This window comes from Pecten maximus, chromosome 16, assembly GCF_902652985.1.
Source record: "Pecten maximus chromosome 16, xPecMax1.1, whole genome shotgun sequence".
In the NCBI taxonomy this organism is placed as follows: Eukaryota; Metazoa; Mollusca; class Bivalvia; order Pectinida; family Pectinidae; genus Pecten; species Pecten maximus.
The window spans coordinates 27,744,192-27,767,052 of NC_047030.1; the positions used below are offsets into that span (position 1 = coordinate 27,744,192).

The 22,861-nt window shown below is 35.1% G+C and overlaps 1 protein-coding gene across 1 annotated transcript in view; it reads left to right on the plus strand.

Moving 5' to 3' along the window:
• The window catches only part of LOC117345116 (transmembrane protein 26-like), a 68,320-nt gene extending 46,533 nt beyond the window's left edge, over window positions 1-21,787 (plus strand). The window contains exons 3-4 of the mRNA XM_033908076.1: window positions 13,233-13,436; window positions 17,215-21,787. Of these exons, the coding sequence (XP_033763967.1) occupies window positions 13,233-13,436; window positions 17,215-17,850 (840 nt within the window). The 3' untranslated portion in view covers window positions 17,851-21,787. The remainder of the gene's footprint in view (window positions 1-13,232; window positions 13,437-17,214) is intronic.
• The last annotated feature ends 1,074 nt before the right edge of the window (window positions 21,788-22,861 follow it).

Sequence of the window (22,861 nt, forward strand, 5' to 3'; positions counted from 1 at the left end):
TCCCTCATCTTTTTTTTTTTTTAATTTTATTTTTAATTTTTAATTTTTAAGACATTTTTAATACATAAATACATGAATAATCACACACACATACATACATTGATTCTAATCAGTATGTTTTTCACACTATCATTTTTACCATCATCACAAACTGTCTTTCATCATCATCATCATTATCATCATCAAACTCTCATCATCATTATCATCATCTCTTCATAATATTATCATATCATCATTACATTATCAAACTAATCATAACCATTATCTTATCATCAAACTAATCTTCATAGCATCATCATCATCATCATCATCACAATCAACATTATAATCATAATATCATAATCATCTCATTATCATAGTATCTTCATCAACATCATATTCTCATCATTATACTAATCATCACAATCTTATCATAATCTTTTCATAATATCATCATCATTTTCATCATCATCATGGTCATCATCATTCAAATCATCATAATTATCATCATTGTAATCATCATCATGCAATCATCATCATCCTGGTCATCATCATTCAAATCATCATAATTATCATCATAGTTATCATCATCATGCAATCATCAAAATCTCATCATAATCTCATCATTTTTTCATCATCATCGTCTTCAACAAAACATCACAATCATCATCACATTATCAAACTAATCATCATAGTATCTTCATCATCGTCCATGAACCATCATCATCATCATCATCATCATCATCAATAATCACAATCATCATATCATTTTCAACAAACATTTTCATCATTGTTTTCAAACAGACATCATCATCATCATACTCAGCAATAACAATCATATATCATCATCCATCAACAGATCATCATCTTCATCATACATACTCATAATCATGAATATAATGACAAACATACAGAACATACACACATCCTCATACACCGACACAGAATATACAAACACACACAAACATATTCAGTTTCCTGGTAGCCTGATCAATCATGTCAAGGGCTAAGTGTCTGTGTTGGTCATATCAACTCTTTCCACATCAACAGAGTCATTGACATGATTGACCAGGCTCCACACTGATTCAGCCGATTACATCTATCATATCCTCTCACAAAAAAAAGTAAATAAAAATAAAAAAGCAAAACAACATACTGTACATCACATTCAAAACAATCTCATTCACGTACACATATGAGAGAGAGAGAGAGAGAGAGAGAGAGAGAGAGAGAGAGAGAGAGAGAGAGAGAGAGCTGGGCTAGTCAATACAATGTTAGGAATAGAGTTAGCAAAGTATCTTTATTAAGGGTTCTAGACAGAAAAAGAAAGAAACAAAAATAACACATGATGGAGATACAAGAAAGAGAAACTTTTATCAGTAATTAAAAGGAATAATTAGATTTAGTGTATATGAAATAATTAACTGGCTGCAATTTCTAAAAGTGGTTTCCATTTTCTCCATTCATTGTCCAATATTGCTTTTGCCTGCTCTCCTTTACTATTAGCTATATATTTCTGTAATATGTAATAATCTTTCAAATAATTAATCAGAGCATCTGGACTTAAAGTTTTATGTAAACATCTTGTCCTATATATATAAAATTTAATGATAATTAATACTTCATTATCAAGTGCGTTACCTATGGCAGACTCATTATTTATAAATAAGCCAAAAAGGAAAGTTTTTTTTATTAAATGAGAACGGAATAAAAAATGCATCTAACAGAGTTTCGATACTTTGTAGAAAACTCTGCACCTCTCGACATTCCCACATGATATGTAGTATTGTTTCTCGTTCTTGATTGCAGAGTGTACAAAATGGGTTGTTCACTAGCCCTACTTTAAACATTAAGGAATTTGTAGTTAAAATATGGTGGACTAATCTGTACTGAAACCATTGCAGTTTTGTATTCTTTGTCGCCCTGAAAATATTTTTATAAATCACTCCCCAGTTTAAATCATTTAATTCCATTATGGCTTCCCATTTGTTCCTACCAGTTGAAGCAATATTATTTTTCACCATAAGATTATATATATCTTTTGTTCCTTTTGTCTTCTTTATGAAACAATCAATATTACTTGGAATTATCGGATAAAGCAATTTATAATTTTCAAAATCAACCCTTGCTAAGTATGTTTTAATAGCAGATATTACACCTTGATATTGGAGAAAGTGTGTATTTATTCGATAAATTTGAATAAATTCCTGGAGTGTGTAGAAAGTATAGGTGTTATTATCTTTAACAAGATCATCTACTATTGTTACCCCTTTATTAAAATACTTCTTTTTCCAATGGTTAAGTCTTTATTATACCATAATGGGGTTTTCCAGATATTTTTCTTCTTAATTTGTTTTACCCTATCACATTCATCAAATCTTATCCAAGCCCGAAAGACATCTTTCCAAAAACTATTTTTACATTTCTTTAGACACTCCCGAATATATTCATTACCACAGGTGGATAGCATATGTAGATCAATAATAGTTTTTAAAATGACTTGCCATTTACCTGACTTCTGAAATAGCCTTCTTACCCATCCTAGCTTCAAAGAATCAATAAAAAGTCTAATATCTACCATTTTGAGTCCTCCATCACAGTAATCCTGTATTAATACATCCCTTTTTATTTTGTCTGTTTTACTATTCCACAAAAAATTAAAAAGTATCTGGTTAAGATTATTCAAAAAGTGATTGTCTGGATTTGGCAATGACATAAATAAATGATTCAATTGAGATAACAACAGAGTTTTGATGAGATGAATTCTACCTATTGGAGTAAGTAATCTCCTACTCCATATCTTAATAATAGATTTAAGTTTGATCAACTTTTTGTCAAAGTTTAATTTGGGAATTTCATGAAGATTAACACTAAATTCTATGCCAAGAAGGGTAAATTTTGCCATTCCCCATTTTAATTTTAACTCCGGCAGAAAAGTATCTTCACTATATATTTTACTCCCTATCCAAATCACCTGTGTTTTGTCTATATTCAATTTCAAACCAGAGATTTTTGCAAAGGTATTCAATTCAAAAATGGACTCCCTTAAAGAATTTTCTGAACCATCTAATATCAGAGAGGTATCATCAGCATACTGTGAGATTAGGATTGGAGTGTTACTAACATTTATGCCTTTAATTCTACTGTTATTTTTTAGTCTAATACTCAAAATTTCTACACAAAGGATAAATATATATGGAGCGATTGGATCCCCTTGCCGACAGCCTCTTTTAATATTAAGGAAAGATGACAAATTGCCCCCTTGATTTACAGTAGCATTTACATTATTATGCAGTACTTTTATCCAGTTTTGTATGTCAGGACCAAAATTGAAAAATTTAAAAACCTTATCAATAAATCTCCAAGAAACAGATTCAAAAGCTTTTTCAAAATCTATCATTAATAACATTCCTGGAATATTGTTTTCCTCAGCATATTGCATAACATCATAAACTAATCTAGTGTTTTCCCCAATAAATCGGCCAGAAAGAAAACCTGTTTGATCATCACTTATGAGTTTATCTAAAACATTTCTAATTCTATTTGCTATAGATCCAGAAGCAATTTTATAGACTATATTTAATAATGTTATGGGTCGCCAATTTTTCAAAAACTGTCTAGGTTTATCCCCCTTAGGAATACACGTAATTATACCTTGTCTTTGTGTAATTGATAACATACCTTTCTTATATCCAAAATTTATAGACCTTATAATAAAAACCCCTAGATATTTCCAAAAGCACTTAAAAAATTCCACAGTGAAGCCATCTGAACCAGGGCTCTTATTATTTTTCATGTTCTTCAAAGTTTTTGCTGCCTCATCAATAGAAATAATGCCTTTTAAGCTTTCAGAATCACCATGGTCTAATTTTCTTACACTAAAAGTATCTAAAAAAATCCATCAAATTTACATCTTCAATTGTTTCATTGTCTGCATATAATTTTTCATAAAATGAACGAATCTCTTCAAGAATATCATCCTGCTTCGAAATAACTACATTATTCTCTTTCTCAATTTTTGGTATTATTTTGGATGTGAAATTCCTATTTTCTAGATTAAAAAATAACTTGTCGGTTTTTCTCCTTCTTCTTGCCATTTTGCCCTAGACCTTACAAAACTGCTCTTAATCCTATTAAGCCTGATATTTTCTAATGCCTTTTTCTTTCTTTCAAGTTCTTCCACATCTACCTGTTCTTACTCTTCAATATCTTGAATGGCTTGTCTTAGGTTATTTTCAGTCTGAGTTTGTTGTTTCTTTCTAGAAGATGAATAAGATATTGTTTTCCCCCTAATTTCCATTAACAAAATTTTGAAGAAAGAGTTGATCATTAATTACATACTGTAAATCTGTATCAGGAATGTTGGCAATACTGTTAAGGTTGTAAACTGGAAGACAATATTGAGTTTTTATATCCAAAATAGTTTTTTTAACTAGTTGTAAATATTCTTCATGGTATAATAAGGATGTGTTAAATTTCCAAAGCCCCCTCCCCCGTCTGAAATCGTTAAATTTTAAATTTACTGTTGGGAATGAATGGTCTGACCTATATCCAGATTCTATACCTGAGCTATTGACACTAGATAACAGATTGTCTGATAAAAGGAAAAAATCCAATCTAGCCTGTTTAATTGGGGTTTTCTTCCTCCACGTATACCTTCTACTATCAGAATGTAACTCCCTATAAATATCAACTAATGAGTAGTTTTCAATAATTTCCAAAACTTTCTCTCTGGCTTTCCGGTTATTGATAGATTTGTAGCTACTGTCATAATCGAACTCTGGGTTTAAGACCAAATTAAAATCTCCACATATTATATAGTTTTCATTCCCAAATTCTTCAATAGTGTCAGTTAATATTTCATAAAATCTTGGAGTATCAGAGTTAGGTCCATAGAGTGTAATTAAAGTAAGTCTAAAACCTTCTAATAAAATATCTAGAGCCAGAAAATTACCTGTTAAGTCCTTTTTTTCTCTTTTTACCTTAATTTCCGAATTATTATTTAATAATATTGCTACACCTCTGGCGTTAGATTTGAAAGAATTAAAATAACAATCGAAACCCCATTCATTTCTGATAAAGTTCTGGTTTTCTTCAGTAAAATGGGTGTCTTGCAAGCAATAGATACTACATTTCTTAGATCTCAAGTAAGAAAACACATCCTTTCTCTTAAAGTTATCCCCAAGACCCTGACAGTTTGCAGAAAGAATAGATATACCCTCCATCATGTAACGTTGAGTTTTCCACTTGTCATTACTAAACATGCATTATCTAACCCAGCAATAGAAAAAGAACAAAGAGAAAGAAACAGAGACAGAAGCAAAAAGTTAAAATTCATAATATTGGTCGAAGACCTATACAACTGCTAACTCACGCAATATTCTCACATCTTTTCGAAAACTTGCTTACCATGCGGCCAGGCGGAAGTAAAGAAAACCGGAAGTAGTATAATAATATTTGAAACCAATCTGAAAAATTCCGGATAAAGTACAAACTAAAATAGGAACGGGAAAAGAAATCTCTTATTATCAATACAGTTTCAAAGAAAAGTTTCCAGTTATTGTAACTAAAATATTAATGAATTGAAACTGAATGGTTTTTTAAAAGGGTAATAATGATAGTAGAGGAAAGTAATACAGATAAAAGGAGAAGAAAAGAAACAATATACTGCAAGGCTGCTATAACAAAGAAAAAAAAAATAAGAACTTAACTTACCAGATTTTGAGAATTTTTCCACTGCATGCATTTCCAAAACGAAAAAAAAAAAAAAAAAAAAAAAAAAACTGACACACAAGAAAACACGTATCACACTCAATAATATAATAACACTAGTTCGATCGGTACACCAGAGCAAGTCCATCTCTGGCGGTACTGAGAAGTACTTAGTCCACTACCGATCACACACATATATATGTCCAGTTAATGAAGTCTATCTTCCATAATTCCCTGTTCTGAAATTGTTGTCATTTAACAGATAATCATCTGTTAGACTAGTATCATATCCGAGTCTGCGTTTTTTATCATTAGTCAGCACTACGAATAAGTTGCCATCCAAACTGTACGAGTGTTTAACACTATTCAGTCTGTATGCTTCCTTCAGTAAGTCCTGGTTTCTCTGAGTCAAGTCCTCGAACACAACTTGCTTCTTTCCCCTCAGTTTCCTCCTGTTCCTCAATATTGCTGCTTTCTTCCTTCTGTGGGTTAACTTGCATATGATTGTCCTTGGTCTGTCCCTATTGAAACGACCGAGTCTGTGCGCAATGTCTATGTCACCGAGTTCAATGTCCACATCCAGGGAATCTCGAACGAAAGAAACAACTTTCCCCACACATTCTTCAACTGTTTCTCTTTCATTTCTGTCCTCTAAACCCACGATGCGTACCGAATTCTTTCTTCCATGCTGGTCTAGGTCATTGAAGCTGTTTTGAAGTCTGGTGTTGATTTTCTCCGACTCACTAATACGGTTTGACAGATGATGCACTTTTTCCTTCAGAATATCATTTTCTTTCTCCAGGTCAAATACTTTCCCCTCTAATTGGTCAACAAGGAGCCGGTTTTCTTCTCTGATATCCTCCCTCAGCCTCTCTAATTTTTTGTCCATTATTCTGTCCATATCCGACTTCGTTACAAGTGCGGATATCATGTCAAAAAGCACATCAACACGATCCTTTTCCGAAGATTCACTAAGAACATCAACTGATCTGGTTTTTGTACCAGACTTCCCCACACTTGGTCTCGATCCCGGCATGATTACAGATACATGTATATAAACATATGATAGTATAGTCCAACTCAGTACAAATAAGTATCTGTACAGGTAAAGCCTACACACAGGTGCGCGTTAGCAGTTGTCACTACCGTGGTCAGTCCATTGTCCTAAATGTTGATGTCTAATTCAACATTTCCTTCACAATTTTTTTACAAAATATCTGCAGGAATATATCACTACTGCCTTTCAGAAGGCCACATACCAAATCTCAGAACTGTGTTTCCGATAAAAAGTTGTCAAAATCGCAGAAATTACAGAGCCCCAAAACAATCCGACTGACCAGGTCCTAATGACCTTGACCTCCCTTTTCTTTTCATAATCCCCTTTGCCGTAATTCAGACGTGGCTCCTTCCTGGTAGTTAGTACCGTCTCGCAGTAGAAATTAAAGTTCAGGACTAAATGGTCACTACTACCGATAGGTTCATTGTAGTTAATTTCTTTTACCATTTCTTCTTCATTAGTTATCAAGAGATCTAGTACATTTGGTTCATTTCCTTTCCTACATCTAGTGAACTTATTCACATGTTGGTATAAATAATTATCCTGAAGACATTCGATGAACATTCCACTTTCTCTATCATTTCCTGTAGACCAAGAATCCCAATCAATTTTCGGCAGGTTAAAATCTCCCATTATAAGTAGATGGCTATACGTTTTATCAGATGATACTGATCTTATCATCTTCCGAAGTTCCTCTGTGTTTTCTATAGTTGAGTTTGGACTTCTATAAATACATCCAACTAATAAACAGTTGTTTCCTGCTAACTTTATCTTAACCCAAATGCTCTCTTTAAAATTATTTTCTATGTTTACTTCTGTGACATTATACTTCGACTTTATGTACAACCCGACTCCTCTGTGTCGGTTTTCATTACCGGGTATGAACAGGCCATATCCTTCAATTATTAATTCAGCTTTACTGGGTATAAACTTACAATTTTTGGGATATATTTCTGTGATACCAATGATATCGCTGTCTGTTTTATCTTTTATTCTCCATTTGATTTCATCAAGTTTATTCGGAAGACTGTCAGTATTTGTATAGGTACATTTAAGGTTTTTGAATGTTTGTTTGGGAACTTTGGGTTTTACTTGTCTTGTTCTTTTCTCATCTTTACTATTCTGCGGTTCCACGGTGGGCCGCGTACTCGGTATATGAATTCCCCCGATGATTGGTTAGTTTTCTGCTTGGCCTCATCTCGAAGTTCCGATTCTTTATCTCTTTCCTGTTTTGTTAAGTCATTACTGATGGAGATATTTTGATACTTAGCGTGGTCTTGAAGTTTTTGTATATTTTTGAAAAAGACTCTTTTGTCTTCAGTTGAGCCAAAGCTGACCAGGATTGGTCTCCCCTTGGTTCCTGTTGCTTTCTCTTTATCATATTTCCCAACCCTCAAGACCTTTTTCACGCCATCCATTAATGTTGGTACTTGGCAGGCAGAGAGGATATCTCTGACCACTTGTTCGTCTGCTCTTTTTCGTTCCTTCGTATCCTCATTTACTTGTTCTTTAAGTCCAAATACCATGATGTTACATTCTCTTCTTTTCCTATCCTCCAATTCTGTGATGACCTCTTGTGTACCTGATTTCTTCTGTGAATTATGACGAGATGATTCCAAGCTTGGCCATTCGCTGTCAGGCAACTTTGAGAGTTCTTCTTTTACAATATCTCTGACCTGCTTTTCCTCACATTTTCTCCCTATTGATTGTTCTAATGCTTTTAACTTATCATCATATTTCTTCATAGCTTCTGCAACTTTTTTCTCTGTCTCAAAAGCTGTCCGAATATTCTTCTGGACGAAGGTTTTGCAAGGGGCGCTGAACCAGAAAGACGTTGTTTTTGACATGAAACTATATTCCTGTTCACCCATGCCTAGACAGTCTGCACAGAAGTGTTCCCGGCATCTGTCACATTCCATAACTTTATCGTTTTCATCGTGGGAATTCTGTTGACATAGCTTGCATGTCCATAGCTCATTGTCCAGTGGTGTTTTGAAAGCGCTCTCGGGTCCCTTTGTCCCCTTAGAGGACCCCATTCTGATTGTTCTTGGCATGTTTTTTTGTCCTTGACAACGGGCTTGTTTACATCCAGGATTGCCGATTTCGTTGATATTTGGTCGATCCCTCGCCGGATTGGCTTGGAATTTTTCCAGTTTGCGACTAGGTCGGTAATTTTTAAGTGCTTAATCTAAAATCCTTCAAGAGGTGAAGTTAACTAATAATATCTTGAAAAATTAGCTCCTGGCCATCGGAGCTGCGACAATCGTGACCGTCGCCATTGACACCGGAACCGGAAGTATACTAAGAGAGTTTGTATACTTTTCAGTGTGTGTATATCAAGGTTATACTGAGATAGTTTGTACACTTTACAGTGTGTGTATAGTAAGGTTATACTGAGAGAGTTTGTATACTTTACAGTGTGTATATTATGGTTATACTGAGAGAGTTTGTATACTTTACAGTGTGTGTATATTATGGTTATACTGAGATAGTTTGTATACTTTACAGTGTGTGTATAGTAAGGTTATACTGAGAGAGTTTGTATACTTTACAGTGTGTATATTATGGTTATACTGAGAGAGTTTGTATACTTTACAGTGTGTGTATATTATGGTTATACTGAGATAGTTTGTATACTTTACAGTGTGTGTATAGTAAGGTTATACTGAGAGAGTTTGTATACTTTACAGTGTGTATATTATGGTTATACTGAGAGAGTTTGTATACGTTACAGTGTGTGTATATTATGGTTATACTGAGATAGTTTGTATACTTTACAGTGTGTGTATAGTAAGGTTATACTGAGAGAGTTTGTATACTTTACAGTGTGTATATTATGGTTATACTGAGAGAGTTTGTATACTTTACAGTGTGTGTATATTATGGTTATACTGAGAGAGTTTGTATACTTTACAGTGTGTGTATATTATGGTTATACTGAAATGCGTGTGAACTTTTGGGTGTCTGCTTATTATTGTTATTTTGATTATACTGAGGAGTGTTATATGTGTGAACAATGTCTGTAAAAAACTGATAAGATGATGTTGAAATACGCCTACATATGTTTTTTTTTTATTATATAGAAAGGATCTGTAGCGATATGTATTAATGAGCAGGTTGCTATGTCTGAAGTAAGGCGGGATGCACTCTACATCTACATACCTAAACTTACAACCCCTGTTTGTCTTTCGCATCTCAATAGTTTGATATCTACGATTAGTATGCGTAATGCTTTGATGTTGATTTTCCACTTATCAGACAGTTATGTGCAGCTGTTTTGTGTCGTGTTCTGTAGGATGATATCGATGTATTTACGCTGTCTGTAAACAGTAAACCATTCCATTAATATAGAGGCATAATCAGTTTGATCATGTGCTATTATGAATCGGAAAATATAAAACAAATTTCATGACACGAGAGCAATGTAATTTTGGAGGTTTTGTTACATGTTGATAAAGGTGGAAATGACAAAAATAAACATAGTCCAAAAGATAACGGTCCGCACTTGCATCTTGTATAATGTTCGTCTTTACTGCATTTAATTACATTCATTTACATTTTACAGATAACCATTCCACACGTCTGTTTCCTTGTAAAGTTAGAGATTACCATTTCACTCGTCAGTTCCCTTGTAAAGTTAGAGATAACCATTCCACGCGTATGTTTCCTTGTAAAGTTAGAGATAACCATTCCACACGTCTGTTTCCTTGTAGAGTTAGAGATTACCATTCCACTTATCTGTTTCCTTGTAAAGTTAGAGATAACCATTCCACACGTCTGTTTCCTTGTAGAGTTAGAGATTACCATTCCACTTATCTGTTTCCTTGTAGAGTTACAGATAACCATTCCACACGTCTGTTTCCTTGTAAAGTTAGAGATAACCATTCCACTTATCTGTTTCCTTGTAAAGTTAGAGATAACCATTTCACTCGTCTGTTCCCTTGTAAAGTTAGAGATAACCATTCCACTTATCTGTTTCCTTGTAAAGTTAGAGATAACCATTCCACACGTCTGTTTCCTTGTAAAGTTAGAGATTACCATTTCACTCGTCTGTTTCCTTGTAAAGTTAGAGATAACCATTCCACACGTCTGTTTCCTTGTAAAGTTAGAGATAACCATTCCACACGTCTGTTTCCTTGTGAAGTTAGAGATAACCATTCCACACGCATGCTTCCTTGTAGAGTTAGAGATTACCATTCCACTTATCTGTTTCCTTGTAAAGTTAGAGATAACCATTCCACTTATCTGTTTCCTTGTAAAGTTAGAGATAACCATTCCACACGTCTGTTTCCTTGTAAAGTTAGAGATAACCATTCCATACGTATGTTTCCTTGTAGAGTTACAGATAACCATTCCACACGTCTGTTTCCTTGTAAAGTTAGAGATAACCATTTCACTCGTCTGTTTCCTTGCAAAGTTAGAGATAACCATTCCACTTATCTGTTTCCTTGTAAAGTTAGAGATAACCATTCCACACGTCTGTTTCCTTGTAAAGTTAGAGATAACCATTCCATACGTATGTTTCCTTGTAGAGTTACAGATAACCATTCCACACGTCTGTTTCCTTGTAAAGTTAGAGATAACCATTCCACACGTCTGTTTCCTTGTAAAGTTAGAGATAACCATTCCACTTATCTGTTTCCTTGTAAAGTTAGAGATTACCATTCCACTTGTATGTTTCCTTGTAAAGTTAGAGATAACCATTCCACACGTCTGTTTCCTTGTAGAGTTAGAGATTACCATTCCACTTATCTGTTTCCTTGTCAAGTTAGAGATAACCATTCCACACGTCTGTTTCCTTGTAAAGTTAGAGATAACCATTCCATGCGTATGTTTCCTTGTAAAGTTACAGATAACCATTCCACACGTCTGTTTCCTTGTAAAGTTACAGATAACCATTCCACACGTCTGTTTCCTTGTGAAGTTAGAGATAACCATTCCACACGCATGCTTCCTTGTAGATTTAGAGATTACCATTCCACTTATCTGTTTCCTTGTAAAGTTAGAGATTACCATTCCACTTATCTGTTTCCTTGTAAAGTTAGAGATAACCATTCCACACGTCTGTTTCCTTGTAAAGTTACAGATAACCATTCCACACGTCTGTTTCCTTGTAAAGTTAGAGATAACCATTCCACACGTCTGTTTCCTTGTAAAGTTAGAGATAACCATTCCACACGTCTGTTTCCTTGTAAAGTTAGAGATTACCATTCCACACGCATGCTTCCTTGTAGAGTTAGAGATTACCATTCCACTTATCTGTTTCCTTGTAAAGTTACAGATAACCATTCCACACGTCTGTTTCCTTGTAAAGTTAGAGATAACCATTCCACACGTCTGTTTCCTTGTAAAGTTAGAGATAACCATTCCACACGTCTGTTTCCTTGTAAAGTTAGAGATAACCATTCCACACGTCTGTTTCCTTATAAAGTAAGAGATAACCATTCCATACGTCTGTTTCCTTGTAAAGTTAGAGATAACCATTCCATACGTATGTTTCCTTGTAGAGTTACAGATAACCATTCCACACGTCTGTTTCCTTGTAAAGTTAGAGATAACCATTCCACACGTCTGTTTCCTTGTAAAGTTAGAGATAACCATTCCACTTATCTGTTTCCTTGTAAAGTTAGAGATTACCATTCCACACGTCTGTTTCCTTGTAAAGTTACAGATAACCATTCCACACGCATGCTTCCTTGTAGAGTTAGAGATTACCATTCCACTTATATGTTTCCTTGTAAAGTTAGAGATAACCATTCCACACGTCTGTTTCCTTGTAGAGTTAGAGATTACCATTCCACTTATCTGTTTCCTTGTAAAGTTAGAGATAACCATTCCACACGTCTGTTTCCTTGTAAAGTTAGAGATAACCATTCCATGCGTATGTTTCCTTGTAAAGTTACAGATAACCATTCCACACGTCTGTTTCCTTGTAAAGTTACAGATAACCATTCCACACGTCTGTTTCCTTGTGAAGTTAGAGATAACCATTCCACACGCATGCTTCCTTGTAGATTTAGAGATTACCATTCCACTTATCTGTTTCCTTGTAAAGTTAGAGATAACCATTCCACACGTCTGTTTCCTTGTAAAGTTACAGATAACCATTCCACATGTCTGTTTCCTTGTAAAGTTAGAGATAACCATTCCACTTATCTGTTTCCTTGTAAAGTTACAGATAACCATTCCACACGTCTGTTTCCTTGTAAAGTTAGAGATAACCATTCCACACGTCTGTTTCCTTGTAAAGTTAGAGATAACCATTCCACACGTCTGTTTCCTTGTAAAGTTAGAGATAACCATTCCACTTATCTGTTTCCTTGTAAAGTTAGAGATAACCATTCCACTTATCTGTTTCCTTGTAAAGTTAGGGATTACCATTCCACTTGTATGTTTCCTTGTGAAGTTAGAGATAACCATTCCACTTGTATGTTTCCTTGTACATTTAGATATAGCCATCCAACACGTATTTTACCTTTTACAGGTAGAAATCACCATTCCACTGGCTATTCCGGCCAATCTCTGGCTTCGAATACTTGAACAGTTTCTACTTTTGATGCTGATAGTAGGTAGATGGTTACTGCCTAAAGGTTCCCTGTCACATGACCAGTTATCCCAGCTCCTATTGGTATATGTGGGGACAGCCGCCGATATAGTGGAGTTCTACGAGGCATTCAGCGAAGAGTTGGTACGTATTTATTGCTTACAGTGAAACCTCCCTCGCATTTCCAAAATTCAATTCTAAATGTAAATAAAGGAAGATGTATGACTAGTAGAGGACATAGATTAAAAAAATATAAATATAGGAACGGGATAATCAGTAGGAATTGATTAATAACATAGATATAAGAAGGAGGTGACCAGTAGGTATAGATTAATAATATAGATTCGGGATGACTGGTGGGTATAGAAAAATAATATAGAAAAGGGTCGACCGTTGGGAATATATAGATAATATAGGGTGTGAATGACCGATGGGTAAAGCTAAATAATATAGGAAAGGGATGACAAGTGGGTAAAGATAAATAATATAGGAAGTGGATGACAAGTGGGTAAAGATAAATAATATAGGAAAGGGGTAACAAGTGGGTAAAGATAAATAATATAGGAAAGGGGTAACAAGTGGGTAAAGATAAATAATATAGGAAAGGGATGACAAGTGGGTAAAGATAAATAATATAGGAAGTGGATGACCGGTGGGTAAAGATAAATATTTAATAAACAGAATGAGAATAACATTAACTGACGGTTTTGAGTATTGTTATTGGTTCCATGTAGGATCCTTCCATTATTAAGAAATAAAGAAGGATTTAAAAAATTTCAAAACATACTACCTTTTTTTGTTTAGACCTATTGCCCGCGGACAGTAAATTGTTGATGGTTTGCCTATCGTGTATCCATCTGCGCATGATTAGAAGCACGTTTCTAGTTCTTTCAATGTTTTCGCAGAAAAGTAGAATTTGTCTTTGGAACAAGACCTTCTTAACAGTATCAAAGAGCAGTAGTACGTATATGATTAGGGGAATAAAGAGAACTGATCGTGTGTATTACGTTAATGAGTACTCCGCAGAAAGCTCAATGGTCCAAACGTTATTTGTTATCCTATCTGAGAGATCTTACACTAATTGAAATAATAAAAAACCAGATTCAGCTGTGTAGCCACTCAGCTAGGATTATCGTAATCAATGTACATTATGATTGTATACACGTCTATTCACAAGGCCAGATTTAGATTTGTGGATTGAAGTTTGTTGGGTTTTGCTGCTAGAAATGTCGATAATTTGAATATAGCATGGAATTTGGTCATATTCTAATTTTAACATTATTAACTTACTTTTGTTAATAATACTTAGTAGGTCTGGCCTACACGATCTTATAGCAATATAACGAAACTGAGCGGTCCGGCATTACACAGTTTCCATTTTTCTAACGGATGCAGTCGATCAATTATATTTTGATTGTAGTATTTATTAATGCATGCTTTTCAGTTGGTTGTATACTGACGAAAATAAGAGTTAGCATACAGCTACAGTTGCAGTAAGGGTAAAGTGTGTTGTACATCAACTGCACTATCATTAAAGCATTTCGAAGAAACAACGCAACAAAACAAAATATAAACATGTAAATAATGCGTTGTTGTGATGAAATTGATTATATTGGACAGTTTAATGAAAGATTTAAATGAAAATAAGGTATTTAAGATGAAATGATATGACAAGAAGATGATAGAGATTACAGTAGTTATTTGCATTGACATCTTCATTATGCCATATTGTAATAAGAGTGATGATTTGGACAACCCGTTGATAGAAAATAAGATAGCGATTGAGATAATGAGTAGGGACATTTTGATGAGGAAGACGTGACTGTCAAGTAGTCCACGCTAAGTCATATACATGTTACATGTCTTTAGACGGACGCTTTTCTGCATTATATTCAATAATAAATTAATATATATGATAAACATAGTAACATAAATGACGTAGGAAGACAACTTTACGAGTCATGACCTAACTGGGCCTCAAACTCTAGGGCACCCCATTGCCTAACAACATAATATAATTATACAGTGTATCATCATTATTGTATTATGACAGTGACGGACAGTGTATCATCATTATTGTATGTATGACAGTGACGGACAGTGTATCATCATTATTGTATGTATGACAGTGACGGACAGTGTATCATCATTATTGTATGTATGACAGTGACGGACAGTGTATCCTCATTATTGTATGTATGACAGTGACGGACAGTGTATCCTCAGTATTGTATTATGACAGTGACGGACAGTGTATCCTCGTTATTGTATGTATGACAGTGACGGACAGTGTATCCTCGTTATTGTATGTATGACAGTGACGGACAGTGTATCCTCATTATTGTATGTATGACAGTGACGGACAGTGTATCATCATTACTGTATTATGACAGTGACGGACAGTGTATCCTCATTACTGTATTATGACAGTGACGGACAGTGTATCCACGTTATTGTATGTATGACAGTGACGGACAGTGTATCCTCATTATTATATTATGACAGTGACGGACAGTGTATCCTCATTATTGTATGTATGACAGTGACGGACAGTGTATCATCATTATTGTATGTATGACAGTGACGGACAGTGTATCGTATGTATGACAGTGACGGACAGTGTATCCTCATTATTGTATGTATGACAGTGACGGACAGTGTATCCTCATTACTGTATTATGACAGTGACGGACAGTGTATCATCAGTATTGTATGTATGACAGTGACGGACAGTGTATCCTCATTATTGTATGTATGACAGTGACGGACAGTGTATCCTCATTATTGTATGTATGACAGTGACGGACAGTGTATCCTCATTACTGTATTATGACAGTGACGGACAGTGTATCCTCATTATTGTATGTATGACAGTGACGGACAGTGTATCCTCATTATTGTATGTATGACAGTGACGGACAGTGTATCCTCATTATTGTATGTATGACAGTGACGGACAGTGTATCCTCAGTATTGTATGTATGACAGTGACGGACAGTGTATCCTCATTACTGTATTATGACAGTGACGGACAGTGTATCCTCATTATTGTATGTATGACAGTGACGGACAGTGTATCCTCAGTATTGCATGTATGACAGTGACGGACAGTGTATCATCATTATTGTATGTATGACAGTGACGGCCAGTGTATCATCATTATTGTATGTATGACAGTGACGGACAGTGTATCATCATTATTGTATGTATGACAGTGACGGACAGTGTATCCTCGGTATTGTATGTATGACAGTGACGGACAGTGTATCCTCATTAGTGTATGTATGACAGTTATGGACAATGTATCCTCATTAGTGTATGTATGACAGTGACGGGCAGTGTATCCTCATTATTGTATGTATGACAGTGACGGACAGTGTATCATCATTATTGTATGTATGACAGTGACGGACAGTGTATCATCATTATTGTATGTATGACAGTGACGGACAGTGTATCATCATTATTGTATGTATGACAGTGACGGACAGTGTATCATCATTATTGTATGTATGACAGTGACGGACAGTGTATCATCATTATTGTATGTATGACAGTGACGGACAGTGTATCCTCATTATTGTATGTATGACAGTGACGGACAGTGTATCCTCATTATTGTATGTATGACAGTGACGGACAGTGTATCCTCATTATTGTATGTATGACAGTGATGGACAGTGTATCATCATTATTGTATGTATGAAAGTGACGGACAGTGTATCGTATGTATGACAGTGACGGACAGTGTATCCTCATTACTGTATTATGACAGTGACGGACAGTGTATCCTCATTACTGTATTATGACAGTGACGGACAGTGTATCCTCATTACTGTATGTATGACAGTGACGGACAGTGTATCCTCATTACTGTATTATGACAGTGACGGACAGTGTATCCTTATCGTATACATTACAGGTGATGTACAATCGTCTGCTGTGTTACATTATTCTGGGGATCTGGACATTGAGTCTGCTCCAGTTTACACTCGTGCTGACCGCGACACGTGCCCGCCGTGACCAGTCCGGGGTTCCATCGTCCGGATACTCAGACACAGATAAAGTGGGTTGTTGTAATCCGGAAATCTACGGCATCGTGACGTCGATTTTCATGCAGGACTGTCCTTTCTTGGTGGTTAGACTTTTGTTGATATTTAAATATGGCGTGATTAGTTATACTAACATGTTCTTCACGTCAAAAAACTCCCTAGTAATAGTTCTTCTGATGTATCGAGTGATTGTCGTACAAGGAGAAACAAGGCGGAAAAAGGGGGAAATGAAGAAATGCGGATCAGCTATCCGCTTGAATTTACCTAATAATGTTACAGGATTCGGGGGAAGAATTGACGGCCAGGTTTATATGAAGCCGAGTTGTAGCGCTCCCAACGTGTACAAGGCGACTCAGTCAGACAGTCTACCCAGATACAAAAATTCAGCGGTGCATGACCGACGCAGCGACCCGATGGACGCCACTAAGTTGAACGCTCAGCAGGCTAGAGGAACCCCTCCAAGGTCTCCATTAAACCAAAGGCCTATCCCTCGCATCATAAGATAAAAATTATTTACCCAAATCTCCCTTCATATCGTCATGTGCCTGCGTATCATCAGACGTTTTACTACTTCACAGAAAAGTTGCATACGTATCATCAGTATTTGAATCATTACGTCATCAGAAAATGTGTCCAAATATCATCAGTTATGTATCATTACGTCATCAGAAAATGTGTCCAAATATCATCAGTTATGTATCATTACGTCATCAGAAATGTGTCCAAATATCATCAGTTATTGATCATTACGTCATCAGAAATGTGTCCAAATATCAGCAGGCATGTAACATTACGTCATCAGAGAATGTGCCCAAATGTTATCAGTTATTTATCATTACTTAACAGAAAATGTGTCAAAATATCATCTGGTATGTATCATTATGTCATCAAAATGTGTTCATGTATCATCAGTTGTGTATCATTACTTGATCAGAAAATGTGCTCACGTATCATCAATTATGTACAATTACGTCATCAGAAAATGTGCTCACGGGTTTTGCATCATTACGTCATCAGATAATGCGCTAACGTATCATCCATTATGTATCATTACAGCATCAGAGAAAGTGCCTACGTATCATCCGAGATATCGTAACGTTATCATAAAATATGCTAACGTATCAACAGTTATGTATAATTAAGACATCGGAAATTTTGCACACGTATCATCAGAAAAATGTGATGATATCGTCAAATAATTTCCCATTCAACTGTATATCGTCGTAAAAGTATCGATTTATCATCGGATATTGTCAAGTTTGAAATTTTTATCAAGATTCATCATATGGCAGTAGTTATAGTTTTACGTGAAACTAATACTTAGTATATAAATGTGTCTCATTGTAATGAATCATCAAGAATGACATTATCATTTCTGTTCTTCACATCATCCTCATCGCCGTCGTCGCCTTATCTGATGAATTCATTGTTAACTACTCTATCATTTAGATAAGAAATGGTGTGGTGATAAAAAAAAAGAAAGAATTTTAGAATGTTGAAATGAAAAAAAAAACAACTTACTACCGATCTGCAGTGAAACCAGCTGTATGGAATCACTAGAGAGGTGGACAAAGTTTCTGGTGATATTGCGGGGATGTCCAGAACCTCCAGTGTGGACTATCGCTTGTACATATATTACCAATGGATTTCCCGAACCTCTAGCGTGGACTATCGCTTAGTACATGTACTGTTAATGAATGTTCTGAACCTCCAGTGTGGACTAGCACTATCGCTTAATACTTGTATTATTAACGGATATCATTCATTCGTGTTCTACCTTGGAAGTTAAATAATTTCTGTAATGAAAGGTTACACAATGAATGGAAAAATAACTAACGAGAGCAAAAGAAATACCAAATTCAACAACCAAGAGTTTTTGTGACCTGTTTCTACCTCAATAGAAAAGCTATGCTGATGATGACCTGTTTGTGTCAATGTGTGTTCCTTTCGTAATACCAGGTGTGGTGTAAGAATATGACCTAAAGTAAAATACCGCTCCTTAATATGCAAAACTGACATTTTCGGTAATGTATGGAAATATTACATTTGATTTCAAAACATTTTCAATCTTATTCACAAGGAAATAAATTGATAGAAATCTAAATATATTTTTGAAAATATGACCAAACCAGTTGCAACTACTTTTTTGCGTTATCATTTCCGGGACATCGTGAAGCGGCCTTCTAGTGTTAGCCAATCCAAACCCATTGAACCAAGTGAATAAAAATAGTTTCTATCAAATGTTACCGTGTCAACCAATCAAAACGTATTTAGAGTTTATACCACGTATGGTATAAACTGAACTTTATTCAACAGCTGTAATGATTGTTTCATGCCTTTGGAGTAACGCCCGTCTATTGTGGTAGAATGATACATGTATGTATCATGTTTCTAAATTCTCTGCCATGGTCATCATATTGGTCGTCTTACCTGCACAATTCCCTCAAATAATGTATATGGCATAAATGTATAGGTAGTGATGTAGTGAGGACATGCTGCTTCTAGGACAATAAACAATAATGTACAGGTAATATACCGAACTCATTAATCTGATAAGAAACATTTAAGAAAGCATTTTCTATTAAATGATAATTAATTAATGTTTTGAACATTGAATGATTAACAAATATACATGTTATTGTCAAGGTGAGTTTTGCATTTCGAGTAATTCATTTAAAACCTGTGTTGAGAAATTGGAGCTTCTCATTGTCATGTTGTCGTCTGTCCTCTTACTCCATAGACATTTAAAATCTGTGTTGAGAGTTTGGAGCTTCTCCTTTACATGTTGTCATCTGTTTTCTTACTCCATAGACATTTAAAATCTGTGATGAGAGTTTGGAGCTTCTCCTTTACATGTTGTCGTCTGTCCTCTTACTCCATAGACATTTAAAATCTGTGATGAGAGTTTGAAGCTTCTCCTTGACATGTGTCGTCTGTCCTCTCACGCTATAGACATACAAATGCAACATCAACTCCAATCGAAATTCAAAGGTTACATTGACTCAAGCAGGTTCAAACGTTACCTTTATCCAAACAGGTTCAAGCGATACATTTACCCAATATGTTCAAACGTTACATTTACCCAAACTGGTTCAAGCGTTACATTTACCCAACATGTTCAAACGTTACATTTACCCAAACTGGTTCAAACGTTACATTTACCCAAACTGGTTCAAACGTTACATTTACCCAAACTGGTTCAAACGTTACATTTACCCAAACTGGTTCAAACGTTACATCTACCCAAACAGGTTCAAACGTTACATAGGCTAAAATCACGTTGAGGTTCAAACATCTCATTAGCTCAAAAAAGTTTAAATGTTACCTGCGCTCAAATCACGAAGAGGTCAAAATGTTACATTAATTCAAAATGTTCAAATGTTAAATAGGCTCAAATCACTAAGAGGTTTAAATATAACATTCAAAGCACAAAAACGGTTCACAGATCTCACTGAAATAACAAAGAGTTTCAAATGACCTATTCGATATAAACAGAGTTTAATGTCCCATTAAAATTACAAAGAGTGGTTCTAAAATACGGATTTTCACAAGATGTCTCGAGCGATGGGAAGATAGCAAGAGGTGCCGAGTCCTAATGCCGCGTAGAAAAAAACTAACTACCATAACAAGAGGTTTTATTTGTGATTAACGATAATGAAAATCGATTTATGGTAAGAGTGATCTCCATTTCGATTTAATGAGATTGAAATGGAAATTCATTCAACAGATCGTAATTGTGTTTGAAGATTCAGATAAATCAGATATAATTGTTGAAGTCCGTAGATTGAGGAGGTCAAAAATCCACTTATAGAAAGTTACATCGACCAATTAACGAGGTCGGTAAAGCAAGGATATCGAAAACCAATTTGTAATAACAATGACCTCAATGTTACACCATGGTCAGTAAAATGTCAACTCGTACAAGATAGGATGAATGTGAGTAGGTGTCAGGATAAAACAGCATTTATTAATGAAATCAGTAGAGCGAGGAGGTCGAAAATCTATTTATAGTTACAATAAACTTATATTTGACCCCAGGTGATTGAAAAGCGACGAGTCTGTACAATAAATGGTGTTTGCTAAAAGCATGAAACTTGTGAGTAAGTGTGTGAAGTTTAAGGACTCGTTTGGATGTATTTCCTCGGCAACTCGTCAGGAGGGGATTAGAAGGAGTTCACACACATCAGGTAGAGGTTTCAATGCCGTAATCGCCTTTCTGTATCATTTTTTCTTCCTTGTCATTTGTAATGTTTTGATTTTAGCATGCCTACATTTCAGGCAAGAACAACAGTAATGAAAATGATTTATTGGGGAAATTTCATTAAATACAATATAGAGTATACATCTACTCGAGTTTTCTTTTAACATACAATGATATTGTTTCTGTAACAATGAATTGTCATTCTTATCGATTTCACCGATTAAATTTTAAATCAATTTGAACCTCGTTTCTATTGTTTTTATTTTAAAAGACGTCACTGATTAAAATTGGTATGATTTTGCTCATTTCCGAGACAATAGAACCGAATTAGTCCTAGACGTGTCAGGTGACATCAGCACCAAACATCTAAAGCTATTGTCACCAGAAACCCGCGTTTGTCGCTGATGGTGACATAACTTCGGTTGTCGATAATCTTCTTTGATTGAAAGTACAATGTGAAGAATACAAGAAAACCGACAGTATATGAAGTTTATATAACGAACGAGGACAAGATAATGCCATGGATAAATTATTTGGTATGCCATAGAAAAGGACAGAATATATCATCACATGGACAAATACTTTACTCATAATAGAACCTTACATAGACAAACACTTCAGTCAAAGTATAACCTAACATAGACAAACCCTTAACTCAAATTATAACCTGCCATAGACAAACACTGAACTCAAAGTATAACCTCACATAGACAAACACTTAACTCAAATTATAACCTCACATAGACACCCACTGAGCTCAAAGTATAACCTGCCATATACAAACACTGAACTCAAAGTATCACCTCACATAGACAACCACTGAACTCAAAGTATAACCTCACATAGACAAACACTGAACTCAAAATATAACCTCACATAGACAAACACTGAACTCAAAGTATAACCTAACATAGACAAACACTGAACTCAAAATATAACCTCACATAGACAAACACTGAACTCAAAGTATAACCTCACATAGACAAACACTGAACTCAAAGTATAACCTAACATAGACAAACACTGAACTCAAAATATAACCTCACATAGACAAACACTGAACTCAAAGTATAACCTCACATAGACAAACACTGAACTCAAAGTATAACCTCACATAGACAAACACTTAACTCAAAGTATAACCTCACATAGACAAACCCTTAACTCAAAGTATAACCTCACATAGACAAACACTTAATCAAAGTATAACCTAACATAGAAAAACCCTTAACTCAAAGTATAACCTCACATAGACAAACCCTTAACTCAAAGTATAACCTCACATAGACAAACACTTAATCAAAGTATAACCTAAC